Source organism: Engystomops pustulosus, chromosome 4, assembly GCF_040894005.1.
Source record: "Engystomops pustulosus chromosome 4, aEngPut4.maternal, whole genome shotgun sequence".
NCBI lineage: Eukaryota > Metazoa > Chordata > Amphibia > Anura > Leptodactylidae > Engystomops > Engystomops pustulosus.
Window position 1 is genome coordinate 212,962,544 of NC_092414.1, and position 18,591 is coordinate 212,981,134.

At 42.5% G+C, this 18,591-nt stretch overlaps 1 protein-coding gene across 1 annotated transcript; it reads left to right on the top strand.

Annotated features, from left to right (window-relative positions):
- The first annotated feature begins 761 nt into the window (after positions 1-761).
- LOC140128571 (mucin-12-like) lies at positions 762-13,327 on the top strand. The gene is made up of 9 exons (XM_072150269.1): positions 762-868; positions 4,569-4,598; positions 4,838-4,858; positions 5,659-5,760; positions 5,908-6,026; positions 6,111-6,163; positions 8,865-9,001; positions 11,260-11,313; positions 13,317-13,327. The coding sequence occupies exons 1-9, from the start codon at positions 817-819 to the stop codon at positions 13,325-13,327; spliced, it is 579 nt and encodes a 192-aa protein (XP_072006370.1). The 5' UTR covers positions 762-816.
- Positions 13,328-18,591: the final 5,264 nt, after the last annotated feature.

Below are 18,591 nucleotides of genomic sequence, written 5' to 3' on the forward strand. Positions count from 1 at the left end.
CATTTGGGTCTCTATTTGGGAAGTCTGACAATTAATCGGTCGGTGATTATAAAGTTTGGGCACCAGCCCAGGTCACCGAAACCAACCACCAAGTTTGATATTGGCCTCTAGAGATAATAAACACAGGGATCTTTAGCCATGAAATCCTCATACATGCGTTCCTGCTCTCAACCAACATGTATACAGGGGCCCTATCATGACCTTTGACTGGCCTCCAAAAGTCCTCACACTGTAGAACTTAAAGCGCACAGAAGGGACCATTCTTCTTTCCAAAGGATCTTAGTTCCGGCACTGTATGTAGAAAATAAGAGTCAAAATATTGAAAAACAAGGATACTTGTGGAGCCCCAACAATTTTCATACATCCTAAGGCCCATGTCAGTTTTAATAGGTCCCTAAATGTATGAACTTTGTAACATGACATTTACTGTCTAGCACTGGTCTCAGTTTCTTGAACAACGGCCTCAAAAGTCAAGTTTTGAACACAATCCGTCTTTCCCGATATTTCAAGATCACGCGGCCTCTGTCCTGTGCTGGATAGAATCCCGGGGCCCTAACACTGCTGATTGTACTGAGTAATGGATAACTGTAATAAATGTGGTAAAACATGTCTCACGTTGGATGTTGACCTCTACCTGAAGGCTAAACACGAAGGTGGGACGTAGCAGCAATAAATAGAAACATCATTGACTTGGCTCTACGCACTTCTCCACTGATAAGAAGCTTAATGATTGTCCTAGACTTGCTACTTTGATATGATCCCAACCGGGAAGCAGGCACATTCTCTGTGGGAGCGAGCTAGTCACTGACCGAAGACATGAGTCCTACACTCACCTCCACGATGATCAGATTTTTGTTCCTGTTAACAGGTAAGTGTGTTCTAGGATACATTTGTCTCTTACACTAGGCTCATATGTATGGACACGGGTAAAATAATGGTTTCATGGCAGAAACTAAGGAGTCATTGTGGCTTACACTGAGTATTAGGCTGATACATAGTATTCTGGGTATGAGGAGAGCTCAATGTCAAGCAGCTGCAGCAAAAGCAATGTCTTTTTAAAAAGAAAGCTAAAAACCTGTGATCTCAATGTAATGTTTGCTATAAATTCTTTGTTACGCTTTGTCTAAAATAAGGGATACTGTATGTGAGTCAACATTGAAATAGAATTGAATGTTAAGAAAGCTAAAGGAAAGTAACAATATGCAGCATAACAAAAAATTAATTTCAGTAATGGATTGGGTGACAGACATAGCGGCTTATTTATTAAGGGTCCGCGGATCGCACTTTCTTCGGGTTTTCCGACGTTTTCGGGATTTGTGCCGCTATGACAGGTATTTAACTGGAGATTGTGTCACATGGGATCTGATTGTGGCGCGACTTTCATGTATTAGGGATCGGGGGTAGGCTGTCGGTCAATCCAACTAATTTGGACTGAGCGCAGGATTTAACTTTCAATTTGTGTCGTGAGACAATGCACTTACATGCATGAGAAAGGAGAAGGTGAACTCCTGGGACCTGAGCGGAGAGCGACACTTGCAGGATATCGGGCGCACGATCTTGGTGCATCATGGCACAGGGCATTATTGTCGGACCAATGCACTTTGGGTGAACTCTTCGGACAGGTAAGTAAATGAGCCCCATAGTAGCTGTTCATGTGAAAGCAGGCTTACTCTGAGAGATTTTCTGAAGAAGTTTCTAAATTGTTCTCAAAGGTTTTTGATTGTTATGGGACTCAGATCTGTTGTGGTAGCAAGTTCCAAGGTATGGGAGACGAGCCTGAGATTATTACATGAAGAGTAGAAAGAATTGGAGTGGATCGGAGTGACACCTGGAGATTATTTGTAAGAAGGTTTCAAGAGTTTAGGTTTTGTTGAAGATGAAAGATGGTGTTCGGTCATCTGGTCTGGTCATGGATCGTGAGTGGAGGAATTATTAGAGGAGAAAGATGAAGTAGAAGTGAAATGGTGGATAAGAGTGTTATATGGGAGGTCACAAAGAAGGATGATGTAGTTGTCCATGAGATTATGTGAGCATCTGCTACTATTATTGGAGAAATGTTTTTGAGTTGAAAACTGCAGGAGGTGCTTAGGGTTTCGAACCATTAATCGCGAATGTTATAGTAAGGGTTATAGTCTCCTCTGACAATTCCTCCACTCACGATCCATGAGTAAGGGTTATAGTCTCCTCTGACAATTCCTCCACTCACGATCCACAACCAGGAACATTCAGTTCAGACCAGAAGACCAAACACCATATTTCATCTTCAACAAAACCTAAACTCTTGAAACCTTCTTACAAACACTCTCCAGGTGTCACTCCGATCCTATCCCCTATCTTGGATCTGGGGAAGGATAATGCCTTCTATTTCCTCCATGTAGTGTCTTAGTGTAATGTTCTATAACAAAGGATTTGGGTATTTTGGAAAACGGAGAAGTAATATCTTGATCAGGGGGGTCATCATTATAAAAAAAGAAGCTATGAAATGCAAAGTGTCATGTAGTAGAAGGCTAGAAAACTAAGTCTAGATGCCCACAAACATTCCAAACCTCAGTTCCAAAAAATCCACCATTGGCCGATTTGCATCTGTTTGGCATTTGACTAGGATCCAAGTGTTCATTTTCAATGAAAGAGTTGAAGCTATGTTAAGTTTGTGAAAAAAACTGATACATTTCAAGAGGTTTCTAGCAACCATCCATCGTTCATGGATAGCATTTGGATGCCATCAGAGAGCTGTCCATTTTTTTTACTTACCGAATGACTTCTATTGTCCAAAGGGTCAGTGAAAACAGATGGACTTTGTGCCATCCATCCATTCTTTGGCCTAGTTCACATACAGTTTCTTTCTTGTCGTTTTCATATTGATGCCAAATTTGGATGGAATTTTTTTTCCTAAGAAAAGACCCTCTACCTCATGAAATTTTTGCTTTTTTCTGGATTAACGCTACAGGATAATTGGCTGAACTGAAATGACACTGGTGTCTTATTCAGCCAAACAAACTACGTGACTATGTTTTTCATCCTATGTAACCACCTCACCCTCACATATGAAATAATATGTGATCTACTCTAATATATAAGAGTTTGGGCTAATCGTTTCTAAGCTACTTTTATTCACTAATGTGCAATTTGAAAAAATATAGAAAATAGATGTTTCAGGCCAGGAAATGCAGTGTGCATAAAATGGGGCACATTTACTTACCCAGTCCTGTCGCGATCCCGCGGTGAGTTGTCCGACGAGGATTCGGGTCAGCCGCAACTCACTAAGATCGTGCTCCCGAGTTCCTGCATCCGTCGCTTCTGCCCCGAGGTCCGCTGGAGTTCACCTTCCTCTCTCTGGTGCATGTGAGTGCTTGATCTTGCGACACAAATCCTTATTTAAATTTCGCGGTTTGTCCGAATCCGTTGGGTTGTCGGATGGCCCACCCCCGATTTCTGTCACGCGCAAGCCGTCGCCGAAGCGGGGGCAATTTGGCGCCAAACGGAAATCGTCAAGAAACCCAAAGAAAATGCGTCCGACGGACCGTTGGTGAATGAGCCCCATTGACTCAGGGCCTTGCGCCAGTTTTCTGTCGGACTTTGCACATTCTGTTAGGTGTAAACGGGTTGCACAGGTATTTAAGAAGTGTCCGCCCGACATTTTTTATCCATACGACCCTTTTGTGGCGCAGCTGCACTAACCAACATGCAACACAAATTAGGGTGGGCCGTTCCAGTGCTCAGTTGGACCGAGCGCCGGATTTAACATCCAAAGTCCGACAGAAGTGTGTCACACGCCCCATGTTAAAGGTGCACCAAAAATAAGTGGTGCCATCTGTCCAAGCAGTGCAGGAAAGCGACAGATTCATAAAGAACGTGTGTCAAAAATCCTGAATCTGGTGCCCCCTGCACACTACAGACTGCACTGTTCTTAGTAAATGTGCCCCAATGAGAGCAGATGTCTCACTGCACTATCTAGTTGCAAACAAGTTCCATGCAGGGGCGGATTAAGACTGTGATGGGCCCTGGGCTGTATGAATATTATAGCCCCTACAAGTCTGGAATCACTTCCTACATCTGGTACTAGAATCAGCTTCCTGGGAATGGAGGATCTGTCCCTTCTGCTGCTTTCAATCTTTGGTTTCAGGACCTTTGGAGGACCTGAAATGGCTCTTATGTACATGTGTACTGAGAGCAGTAACCGATGTGCAATGATTTTATGGGTGAAGGTCCTTCTCCGCATAGAATTTGATGGGTGGGCCCCATAGATGTCTTGGGGCTACCACCTAAACCGCCTATATTATAAATCCACTACTAGTTCTATCCATGGTGCTGCCTAAAAATTTAAAGCCCAAATTTATTTAGCAATTTTTTGGGTGGATTTCAAGCTATTTCAAAAAAACACTTAGTTTAGTTTTTGCATTGGGTGATTCTGCGGCGGAAATTGCAATGTGGGTCCTCGGTCTTACGTAGAATCTGTCGTTGAGTTTATTTTATTTTTAGTTGCTTGGCATCTTTTGGAAATTTCTTTCAGTGTTTTAACAAGATTTTGTGCTTGGTGATCGAGTCTTAATAATCTTCTTGCTTTGTAGTTGCGGCAGCTACGGCCCAGGCGCAAACGAGTAAGTATCTGCCTCCTCCAATGTCTATCACTTTATCCGATGACCCTCAATCACATGTTTGGCGAGAGGATTGTGTTGCACTTTAGATTTTTAAAATATATTTTTTAATAGATCAATTAGATAAAAAATTTTAAAATAATGAATTTTCTTTCCATTTAGTCAATTATTTTAGTAATTTTTTGCCTGTATAATAAGTTTTTTTGCTCAGTCTTCACAACTCTCCCTTCTCTCCTTTCCAGCGGGCCAGACCACTACTCCATGTAAGTCATTGCTCCTCTTATGTATATTACACGTATGTGTCTTCCGTGCTATTATATGCTGGTTATACAGTCATCCTGTTATCTGTATTATTGCCTATGGACTGTAATAAACAAAGGCATCAACAATCTCATCGGCGTCACTTGACGTCAGAGATTTTTTGACTTTGGAATTTGGAGTAAAGGGCAACGATGAGACAGAGGCTGATCCCATAAACGGAGATCTCATCGGAGCGGATCATCTCTTTAAATTGTTATATTGGTTTTGTGGGACAATTTAAAGGGAAGATCCATAACTCTTGATGACATATCTTTAGAACAAAGAATCAATTGTTGGTAATCAGATCACGGGGACTTGTGTTAGAGTGGGGTTTCCTGGTTCCAAATAGAGGCGTCTTGTCTTAGACCTCTGGGGTGATGTATTTGGTAACAACCTTGGCCGGATGATCCCCAAAACTAGTATCCAGACTGATACTAGTTGGGACTTCTACCATTCTAAGAATGAAGGGTACGGTAGCACTAGGGACCCACTTCTTTGTTTTTCCAACTCAAGTGAAGTGACGTTTGGTGGAGCACTGCTCTATAGGACCAAAGCAAAACCGAACCTCAGTCTCTCCATTTGTGGAATTTGTCCTCTAAGACCCACATATCTTTTGAGTGGTGTCATAGAGTGGAAGCTCTAGAAGTTAAAGTCTATAAGGAAAACCATTGATTCCGTAGCCCTTTGGTCGTTGTGATCCATCTTTGTTGATGTTATTTTGGTTCGGGTGGTGAAATGAATCTTGAATGATTTTGTTTTCCAGTGAAATGTGAGAATGGAGGGATCTCGGATGGAGTGAGATGTACTTGTCCGGAGTTCACAGATGGAACCAGGTGTCAAAACATCAGAGACAGGATTCCAATAGGTAAGTAATTCCATCCCAATTGTTGTGCCATTCCATAATAGTAGTTGTGTTGTCACCCCATGGCAATGGCTGAATTGTATCACCAATCCATGGATGTCTTCACACCAGGTTCTCCAGCCATGTCACCTCCACTATAATTCTTTTTAGGAAAATATTACACTGCAACAGTGGGAGTGACACTGACCATGAATTACACTTACCACAGTGACCTGGCCGATGTATCATCAGAAAAATATAAGGAATTTATTGTGGAGTATAATAACATGGTAAGTTGCCGATCAGGCAATCTATTTGATGTGGATGTCTGGGTAGTAATCCGCCCACTTACATCTCCTTCTCTTATCCTACAGATGCGATCATTACTCGAGGGGTTTGATGGAAGTCATAAAATTCAAAATATAATGTAAGTCTTGAGAAATGATACATAATATATTTGGAATGGTCCTTGCTTCATGATTTACCACAAAATAATACAGTTTGGTCACTTGGCCAACAAAAGAACCCAAGTGGTGATAACCGATTCATCATAAGCCCCAAACCCTCTTAAATAATTTTTCCCATTTTGAGAATTATTAATACCGTAACTTGTTCACTTTACTTTTACTATACTTTACTAGGAGGACCATCATCTGTGTACTGTATTAATACAAGCAAAGTACAGATGATTTTGACATAGTAAAGGACCTTTGATGATGTCATGCTTGGGGAGGAGTCCGTGTCTTGCTCATGTTCTCCTGAAAGCAGGAGGACAAGTTTTACCTGGTCAGAAGGCTGAGGATCAGGACAGATACCTTTGTAAAGTGACACTGCATTGATCAAAGCACGAGTCTGGCTTCTTCTGCATCTTGATGTGATCACTGGTCTTGTCTAGATCTTCAGCATAGGAAATGGACTCAGCACCTGTTTTTTCTTTGCTATGTTATTGGTTCTGCATGCACTCACCCTGAAGATAACTGGCCAACAATGCGACAGCAGTGAGACAGCTGGACCAATTGAACAACAGTGAGACAGCTGGACCGATTGGACAACAGTGAGACAGCTGGACCGATTGGACAACAGTGAGACAGCTGGACCGATTGGAAAACAGTGAAACAGCTGGACCATTTGGACAACAGTGAGACAGCTGGACCGATTGGTCAACAGTGAGAAAGCTGGACTGATTGGACAACAGTGAGACAGCTGGACCGATAGGACAACATTGAAACAGCTGAACCGATTGCACAACAGTGAGAATGCTGGACCGATTGAAAAAAAGTGAAACAGCTGGACCGATAGGACAACAGTGAGAAAGCTGGACCGATTGCACAACAGTGAGACAGCTGGACCGATTGGACAACAGTGAAACAGCTGGACTGATTGGACAATAGTGAAACAGCTGGACCGATTGGACAACAGTGAAACAGCTGGACCGATTGGACAACAGTGAGACAGCTGGACCGATTGGACAACAGTGAGACAGCTGGACTGATTGGACAACAGTGAGACAGCTGGACCGATTGGACAACAGTGAGAAAGCTGGACCGATTGGACAACAGTGAAACAGCTGGACCGATTGGACAACAGTGAAACAGCTGGACCGATTGGACAACAGTGAAACAGCTGGACCGATAGGACAACAGTGAAAGAGCTGGACTGATTGGACAACAGTGAGACAGCTGGACCGATTGGTCAACAGTGAGAAAGCTGGACTGATTGGACAACAATGAAACAGCTGGACCGATTGCACAACAGTGAAAGAGCTGGACCGATTGGACAACAGTGAAACAGCTGGACCGATTGGACAACAGTGAGACAGCTGGACCGATTGGTCAACAGTGAGAAAGCTGGACTGATTGGACAACAGTGAGACAGCTGGACCGATTGGTCAGCAGTGAGAAAGCTGGACTGATTGGACAACAGTGAGACAGCTGGACCGATAGGACAACAGTGAAACAGCTGGACCGATAGGACAACAGTGAAACAGCTGGACCGATAGGACAACAGTGAAACAGCTGGACCGATAGGACAACAGTGAGAAAGCTGGACCGATAGGACAACAGTGAAAGAGCTGGACCGATAGGACAACAGTGAAAGAGCTGGACTGATTGGACAACAGTGAGACAGCTGGACCGATTGGACAACAGTGAAACAGCTGGACCGATTGGACAACAGTGAAACAGCTGGACCGATTGGACAACAGTGAGACAGCTGGACCGATTGGACAACAGTGAGACAGTTGGATTGATTGGACAACAGTGAGACATCTGGACCGATTGGACAACAGCGAGACAGCTGGACCGATTGGACAACAGTGAGACAGCTGGACCAATTGGACAACAGTGAAACAGCTGGACCGATTGGACAACAGTGAGACAGCTGGACCGATTGAACAACAGTGAGACAGCTGGACCGATTGGTCAACAGTGAGAAAGCTGGAGCGATTGGACAACAGTGAGACAGCTGGACCGATTGGACAACAGTGAGACAGCTGGACCGATTGGACAACAGTGAGAAAGCTGGACCGATTGGACAACAGTGAGACAGCTGGACCGATTGGACAACAGTGAAAGAGCTGGACTGATTGGACAACAGTGAGACAGCTTGACCAATTGAAAAACAGTGAGACAGCTGAACCGATTGGACAACAGTGAGACAGCTGGACCGATTGGACAACAGCGAGACAGCTGGACCGATTGGACAACAGCGAGACAGCTGGACCGATTGGACAACAGAAAGTCCCCCCACCCAAAATCAGTCTTATTCAAAAATCTACATGAAGAAAAATATCAGATTTTTTTCAAAAAATTTGGCCCAGAAAAAAACATTGGCGATATGATGTGCCTCCTTAGGTTTGTGTTGTTCTTGAGGTGTAATATACGTAGAGTGAAGCCCCTTACTCTGTGGACCTCTGTGTGACCTCGAGTTGCAATTTTTTAATATCTATCATTCCATAGCAGTCATAGTTAAAGGGATTTTCCAACATTTTAAATGCTCGGATATCCGGAGCTATTTTTGGTATAATAAAGAACTGATATCTAGGACCCATTGTCATCAGTAATAACTTCTCTATAGAGAATGACCTTTAATAATAAAGACTTCCTCCACTTTTCTTATCTATCATAAAGCAACAAGACTCCGCTGGAAATTGAAACTCAAGTATTTCTGGACATAGCATATAATGAGTCAAGCTCCGTGCAGGAGCAGTATCGAGAAATCTTGGATAATGTTGAAAAAGAGCTCAGGACAAAGTGTCCACCTGAACGTAAGTATTATAAGTTCTGGAACAACAACCTCCTTTAGGATCATGTTTAGTTATAAAATACAGTGTGAAGCATTTTTTATTCCCATGTACTGGCTGTGGTCTTAGAGACAGGATCCAGATATTTTTGAAGATACTACTATGCTCCTATTGTTTATGCCCAAATATCTGAGAGTTTCCTGGGTAAGTGGAAGCTAGAATTCCCTTCACCAGTGACTATGACGATTCTATATACCATACAGGGTATATACAGGCAGGAGACCCCCCCCCATACAGGGTATATACAGGCAGGAGACCCCCCCCCATACAGGGTATATACAGGCAGGAACCCCCCCCCCCATACAGGGTATATACAGGCAGGAAACCCCCCCCCCCCATACAGGGTATATACAGGCAGGAACCCCCCCCCCCATACAGGGTATATACAGGCTGGAACTCCCCCCCCATACAATGTATATACAGACAGGACCCCTCCCCCATACAGGCTATATACAGGCTGGAACCCCCCCCCCCCCCATACAGGGTATATACAGGCAGTACCCCTCCCCCATACATGGTATATACAGGAAGGACCCCCCCCCCCATACAGGGTATATGCAGGCAGGATCCCTCCCCCATACAGGGTATATACAGGCTGGAACTCCCCCCCCATACAATGTATATACAGACAGGACCCCTCCCCCATACAGGCTATATACAGGCTGGAACCCCCCCCCCCCCATACAGGGTATATACAGGCAGTACCCCTCCCCCATACATGGTATATACAGGAAGGACCCCCCCCCCCCCATACAGGGTATATGCAGGCAGGATCCCTCCCCCATACAGGGTATATACAGGCTGGAAACCCCCCCCCATACAGGCTATATACAGGCAGGACCCCTCCCCCATACAGGGTATATAGAGGCTGGAACTCCCCCCCCCCCCCCATACAATGTATATACAGGCAGGACCCCTCCCCCATAAAGGGTATATACAGGCCGGAACCCCCCCCCCCCCCATACAGGGTATATACAGGCAGGACCACTCCCCCATACAGGGTATATACAGGCAGGACATCTCCCCCATACAGGGTATATACAGGCAGGACCCCCCCACACAGGGTATATACAGGCAGGAACCCCCCCCCCCCCCATACAGGGTATATACATCCAGGACCACTCCCCCATACAGGGTATATACAGGCAGGACCCCCCATACAGAGTATATACAGTCAGGACTACCCATACAGGGTATATACAGGCAGGACCCCACCCATATATGGTATTTACAGGCAGGACTCCCCCCCATACAGAGTATAAATAGGCAGGATCCCACCCATACAGAGTATAAACAGGAAGAAACCCCACCATACAGGGTATATACAGCCAGACCCCCCCCCATACAGGGTATATACAGGCAGGACCCCACCATACAGGGTATATACAGCCAGACCCCCCCATACAGAGTATATACAGTCAGGACCCCACCATACAGGGTATATACAGGCAGGACCCCACCATACAGGGTATATACAGGCAGGACCCCCACCATACAGGGTATATACAGGCAGGACCCCACCATACAGGGTATATACAGCCAGACCCCCCCATACAGAGTATATACAGTCAGGACTCCCCATACAGGGTATATACAGGCAGGACCCCCCACACACATACAGAGTTTATACAGCTGGGACCCCCAAAGATAGTTTAAATTTAGGCATGACCCACCCACATCAAATATTTTCAGCCAGGACCCCCATAACAGGCATAAACTGCATAGCATATAAAACCTGAATCCCTATCGATGGTATACATGGACAGATCCTCCACCCAACCCCATAGACAGCACATACAAGCCTCAGTAAAAATAATGAAACTAATACTCACCTGCGGAGCTCCCCGGCTGCTGCAGTCTCTCCTCCTCTTCTCTCGGCAGAGCATCTTCTGTGTCATCATGCAGAGCGGTGCAGATGGACGGGTGCTGCACTGCTCTGCCTGTCAGTTCTTATAGACACTGATGTCATTGATTTTCTGGTAGCATGAACTTGCCCGTGTTTGACTTGTCCATGCTACTGGTGATCTGCCGCCTCCTTCAGGGCTGTGCCGCCTGAGGCAGAATCATCACCTCCTTCCTCATGGCAGATGTGGCTGATGTGACTATAGTCCACCTGGAACAGTATCAGACTAGAGAACCAGTTAAAAGATTTTGAAGGTCCATTTTAAACTGGAAAGGAAGGTACAAGTGTTCTAATTCTTGTTTTTTTTTTCATTTTTCAGCCCTGTGTAATTCGATTGTCAAGATAAAACCTAATATTCTACTCAGTGAAGAAGGCAAGTATCTATCTCATATCTATTTCTCGTATCTATCTATCTATTTATCTATCTATCTATCTCTCCATCTCATATCTATTTCTCGTATCTATCTATCTATTTATCTATCTATCTATCTCTCCATCTCATATCTATTTCTCGTATCTATCTATCTATCTATTTATCTATCTATCTATCTATCCATCTCATATCTATTTCTCGTATCTATCTATCTATTTATCTATCTATCTATCTCTCCATCTCATATCTATTTCTCGTATCTATCTATCTATTTATCTATCTCATATCTATCTATCTCCTATCTCATATCTATCTCCTATCTATCTATCTATCTATCTATCTATCTATCTATCTATCTATCTATCTATCTATCTATCTATCTCCTATCTATCTATCTATCTATCTCACATCTATCTATCTCATATCTATCTATCTATCTATCTATCTATCTCATATCTATCTCCTATCTATCTATCTATCTCCTATCTATCTATCTATCTATCTATCTATCTATCTATCTATCTATCTATCTATCTCACATCTATCTATCTCCTATCTATCTATCTCCTATCTATCTATCTATCTATCTATCTATCTCATATCTATCTATCTCCTATCTATCTATCTATCTATCTATCTATCTCCTATCTATCTATCTATCTATCTATCTATCTATCTATCTATCTATCTCACATCTATCTATCTCCTATCTATCTATCTCCTATCTATCTATCTATCTATCTATCTCATATCTATTTCTCGTATCTATCTATCTATCTCATATCTATCTATCTATCTATCTATCTATCTATCTATCTCATATCTATCTATCTATCTATCTCATATCTATTTCTCGTATCTATCTATCTATCTCATATCTATCTATCTATCTATCTATCTATCTATCTATCTATCTATCTATCTATCTATCTCATATCTATCTATCTATCTCATATCTATCTATCTATCTATCTACCTCATATCTATCTATCTATCTATCTATCTCATATCTATCTATCTCATATCTATTTCTCGTATCTATCTATCTATCTATCTCATATCTATCTCATATCTATCTCCTATCTATCTATCTATCTATCTATCTATCTATCTATCTATCTATCTCATATCTATTTCTCATATCTATCTATCTATCTATCTATCTATCTATCTATCTATCTATCTATCTATCTATCTCCTATCTATCTATCTATCTATCTATCTCCTATCTATCTATCTATCTATCTATCTATCTATCTCATATCTATTTCTCGTATCTATCTATCTATCTATCTATCTATCTCCTATCTATCTATCTATCTATCTCCTATCTATCTATCTATCTCCTATCTATCTATCTATCTATCTATCTCATATCTATTTCTCATATCTATCTATCTATCTATCTATCTATCTATCTATCTATCTATCTATCTATCTATCTATCTATCTATCTATCTATCTCCTATCTATCTATCTATCTATCTCCTATCTATCTATCTCCTATCTATCTATCTATCTATCTATCTATCTATCTATCTATCTATCTACCTCATATCTATCTATCTATCTATCTATCTATCTATCTATCTATCTCATATCTATCTATCTCATATCTATTTCTCGTATCTATCTATCTATCTATCTCATATCTATCTATCTATCTATCTATCTATCTATCTATCTATCTATCTCATATTTATCTATCTATCTATCTATCTATCTATCTCCTATCTATCTATCTCATATCTATCTATCTATCTATCTATCTATCTCATATCTATCTCATATCTATCTATCTATCTATCTATTTCTCATATCTATCTATCTATCTATCTATCTATCTATCTATCTATCTCCTATCTATCTATCTATCTATCTATCTATCTATCTATCTATCTATCTATCTATCTCATATCTATCTATCTCCTATCTATCTATCTATCTATCTATCTATCTATCTCATATCTATTTCTCGTATCTATCTATGTGCTCATTATTAGTTATATATTGAATTTGTTCCTCCATTTCCTCTTTCCTCCTCAGAGAGATGTGGTACCAAAATCTCACCAACAGTTATACAATACTTCAGCCCAGTGGTGGACAAAGACGGCCTGGCCTGCCTGTCCCAGTGTGAACCCAACTCGCCTAAATTTGTGGACTGTGCTCCCCATGGCAACTGCCAGATCAAGGGACAAGATGGACCTCAGTGCTTGTAAGTCCAAGATGATAATCGTATTTGCATAGTGCCAATGGCTGTGCCGCGTGGTCGCGCCTTCCACCTGCTGGTCCCAAGTTCATGCACAAAGAATTGAAATGTACAGATAAATCATGGGCGACCCGCATAGTCACTTCCGGTAAGGGCCTTATATTCCATACGGTCAGAATTACAAGCTCAATCTCTACAGGTGAAGAACGCAGTGAGTCCCATGAACTTGAGCAATGGAAGATAAACTCTGAGCAATTCATTCACATGGACGACAATTTGGTTGTTTTTTCTGAAGGTCATGTGTGGCTTCCCTCGTTCCTACCATTAGGTCCAAGGAATACCAGGGAAGCACACTCTACAGGAACTGTAGGAAGTGTCGGAAACTATAACCCAATGGGCCTGAAGGTCACCAAGGACAGGAACTCTTTTGAGCACCAAATAAGTAGAGGCACATAAGTAGAGGCACTCAGGGGTATTAAAGGAGGGCATTGAGGGGGCACTCAGACAGGAACTCTACGAGTCCTTTAGAAATTTCGTAGACTTACTTTAAGTCACTAAAATAAGATTTCTAAAGCAGCCAATCTGGGGCACACTGGGGGCAAGATGTGTGGAGGAAATCTAAGGTAGGCTTCAGACAGAAATTGTAGGTGGCATTTTGGGCAGAACCTCGGGTGACACCTGAGCCACACATTGCTTAAGAAGCGGATTTACTTTTTAGTATTCTATTTGCCTACCAGGGCAGGGACTCTATAGAGCACCTTTATGGCTACTTACAGTAATAAGCCCTGGAGGATACAGAAAGCTGATAGCTCAAAGGGAAACATATCTAAAGCAGGATCGTTGGGGTGGGAGCCCTCAGGGAACATCTCATGCTGGAGCTTTCTATGAAATAGAGCATGTTGGATTACCCACCCTTGGGCTATCAATTTAGGCAGGAAAACTAAGGACGTAGTTAAAACAAGCATTTAGTAGGGTACTAAGAAAAGTAACTAAAGGAGAAACCTAAAGCTGGAAGTCTTGAAGTGTATCTAAGACATTGGTGGGGCGGGGGGTATTTATCAGGGCTTCTGCACCAGATGCACGAGCGCCCGGGTATAATAACTACCCCCAATGACTCTGCAGGACTAAGGCAAGGAGCAGCTGAGATAAGCAATCTGTAGTGAAATCTGTAGGGACCCAAAGACACAAATCCTGGGACCTTTAAAGGACTCAGTATTGACTCTAAAGCAGCTCAAGGAGGTGACCTGTCGGAAACATAAAAAGTCCCTTCTGCATTCTAAATTTCGACCACATTTTCAGTTTCCATACCTAACGTTCACGTATTGATGGCGATAGCTGAGTCGCCATCCATAAAACTTAATATTCTTTTAGACTTTTTAAGTATTTTTTTGATTAATATGCTCATATTTTTCCTTGCAGTTGCTCAGATACAGACACCTACCTGTACACATACCCCAGATGTAAAGGACGTGTAGCCATCGTTGCCATGTACGGTGGTGTGGGGGGCGCTATCGCAGTGCTGGTGATCATCGGTATTGTCCTAGGAGTATGCCTCTACAGGAAGAAATCCTACTCCGGCTGTGATTGGAGCTGGTGCTGTCCCTGGAGGACCAAAGGGGGAGAGATGAAATGAAGATGGTTTACTAAAAAAACCCAAAATTAAGAACAAATTGCAGAGTACAATGTTACTGTATGGACATAGACAAGGAGCAGAACCAGAAGAGAAAGCCAAAAGAACATCTATGAGGTTCCTTAAATTAAATAGTCTGTCTTAAAATTTATATCCATTTTTCTACTTTCTGATACTCAAGAACATCAAAAATTCCAGGACTGGGACCACCAGGTCCTCCTAGATGTAGTGGTTATCTCAGGGTTGATTTCGTCTTCCGTTCCAGGCTTGGAGAATATGGTGGAGATGTTAATGTTTCAAGTTGTAACTCTTAACTCAATAGCTTGTTGAGGAACGTTCCTCTCCTAGTACGGTGATGAGATATTTTGTGTAGGTTCTGTAAAAAGAACCTGAAGCAGCAGAATATGTTGAGTAATGTGAACTCAGACCTTCGAAGGTGGCTTTAGACTACTAGCTCAGGATCCAAATTTACAACCAACCTACTTCTGGTTCTCCCAAAAACTAGCTGAGATCCTATACAGCAATGTCCTATGTGCTCTATTAAAGACACTGAATAAGCAGCGAATCTCGGGAAATCCGATTTTAAGAATAATGAACGCAGATCAGGAATTTCGTATAAACTCAAGTTCTGCTCAAGATGTCAATGTAATGTACTGACAAAGTGACTTTTTAGAAAGACCAATGTCTCCATATCATGTTCAGAGTCACTCTTATTACACTTAATGTGAGAAATTCTTCTATACTGTAGTATATGACTATATATATAATAAATAACTTATTATTTAACCTGTTAATAAGCGGTAAGGTAAGGCGTGCCGCCCAGTGTACCAAATGATCCTAACAGAGATGGTTGCAGTAACATAATGCCCTAGGGGAAGTGGTGGCGAACCTATGGCACGCGTGCCAGAGGTGGCACTCAGAGCCCTTTTTATGGGCACCTGCACCATCACCCCAGCGCAGAGTTCGCCAGGCAGTAGTTGAGGTCTCTTGCAGTCCCAGGCAGCCCAGGACCCTAGAAGGAAGCTACAATGATAATCCAAACTTCTTCTCCTTCTTTCTACCATATTGGTGTCCTCAGGTGCCTATACAATTTAAACCTGTGACAGAGCAGGGAGTTATAAGTTACGGCTTAAATTGTCGTATCGGCACTTTGCAAAAAATATGTGGGTTTTGGTTCTAGTTTGGGATCTCAGCGTCTAAAAGGTTCGCCATCACTGCCCTAGGGGAAGTGAAGGTTGTAAATAGTTGATAGAGAATGGACGTGTCAAATGGTATGGTCCACGTGTAATGACCAGCAGAGGGTAGACCATCCATTTGTACGTTGCGTTTGGGATTTAAAGGGTTAGTCAATAGCTAGAGACCAACTTACCATATATACTCGAGTATAAGCCTAGTTGTTCAGCACAAAAAATGGGCTGAAAACCCAAACTCGGCTTATACTCGAGTAAAAAAAAAATAGGTTTTGCCAGGTTTTTGTGGTAAAATTAGGGGCCTTGGCTTATACTCGGGTCGGCTTATACTCGAGTATATACACGGTATAACTTTTAATAACTTTTCAAAGTGACTACAATGGACTGTGCCATATCTTAATGGGTTCATTGCTTACAATTGGACCAAGTTGGATTTCGACGAGCTGGATCACGACGATCGAATGCACTGAAATGTTGTTATTGTAATCTCTGACTTCATTCTATGTAAATGTATTATTTTCATATGAAGTAAATATATATTTTTTCAATAGATCAGCGATGTTCCTTCTATTTCTTTGATGTTTCTCTGTGTCTTGGTTGGGCCTGGTTCCAACAAAGTCAATGGTTTAAAAAAAAAAAAAATTATACTCGAGTATAAGCCTAGTTTCTCAGCATAAAAAAATGTGCTGAAACCCCAAAATCAGCTTATACTCGAGTAAAAAAAATAGGTTTTACCAGGTTTTTGTGGTAAAATTAGGGGCCTCGGCTTATACTTGGGTCGGCTTATACTCGCGTATATATGCGAAGATAATTTCACACTGGGTTGAAACCAAATTATCCAAATGATCTCGATCATTCAGATGATGCAAAATGGGTTCATCTTCAACTCATTTTTCAACAATCTCAAAGTATAGAATATCTCCGAGAGGAACCTAAGTATTGTGAACTTTTAAGACCTCCTGTGGTCTTGAAGACCAGTGGACCTTCTCCATTTCTTGACCTACACCAATGTCAGACAATGGTTTAGGCTTTGTAGCCTCATCAGGTGTCTGTATTTGGGCACACTGGGGCAGATTTACTTTCCCGGTCCTGCCGCGATCCCGCGGTGCGTAGTCCAACGAGGATTCGGGTTCAGCGTGATTCATGTAGCTGGTGCGCCCAAGTTCCTGCATCCGTCGCTCCGGCACAGAGGTCCGCAGGAGTTCTTCTTCCCGATGCTTGTAAGTGCGTGTCTTGCGACACATTTTTAATTGTTAAATCCCACGCGTTGTCCGAATCCGTCCGGTCGTCAAATGGCCACGCTACCCCCTCCCAATCCCCCCCCCCCGCCGGATTCCGTCGCGTGCGAGCCGGCACCGATGCGACAAAATCCGATCGTGTGCGCTAAAATCCCGGGGTAATTCAGCGCAAAACGGAAACTGCCGGGGAACCCGAAGAAAATGCGTCCGACGGACCCTTAGTAAATGAGCCCCACTGTTGACATTTTTGAAAAATTTTGAGAATTTGGCAAAACTTTGCAAGAAAAGTGCATAAAAAAATTAATAAATGCGGCTGAAGCAGTGAGCCAAGTGGCCTCCTGAAGATACAAGTGCCGTCTGTCCACCATCAGGTGCTCCTATTATCAGATCACAGGATGGGTAACACCCAGTTGTAACACCCAGAAGGGTAACACCCAGTTGTAACACCCAAAGGGTAACACCCAGTTGTAAATTTATGCATAGAGTTTGTTTGTGATTATAGGACCGGCACAAGACAGAACCATAAGAAAAGAGGATCCGGAATGGTGGGTTACGATCATGTGCCATAAGAAACTCTGGAGAAGACCAACCCAACCCTTACCGTAATAACCTCGAGACTTTGTCACGGCTGTTAATTAATGTTATTTTTCTCCCTCCCGCTGACCTTTAGACCCATATATTATATTATTATATTATCCGCGGTGTATAATATCCTCGTAAAGATAACATGTCAGTAAAAAGAGGCTTCATTACTGGATTATAGACAGTGGGATATTATAATAGAAAAACATGTGGAATGGAGCAAATTACGGAGTATTATACATTGGGGTATTGTGCAGGTTTGGGCCCACCGATGTTATAGTAAGGGGGGATTATAATATGAGGGAGGCACTAAGGCTATTATCATACTGTGTGGGAATGTAAAGGGGTGGAACAAGGGGCGTGGCTTAAGGCGTGGCTTGTGTCCCTCCTTCTCTGTCAGAGAAGTTGGTCTGGACAGCAGGGACTCCC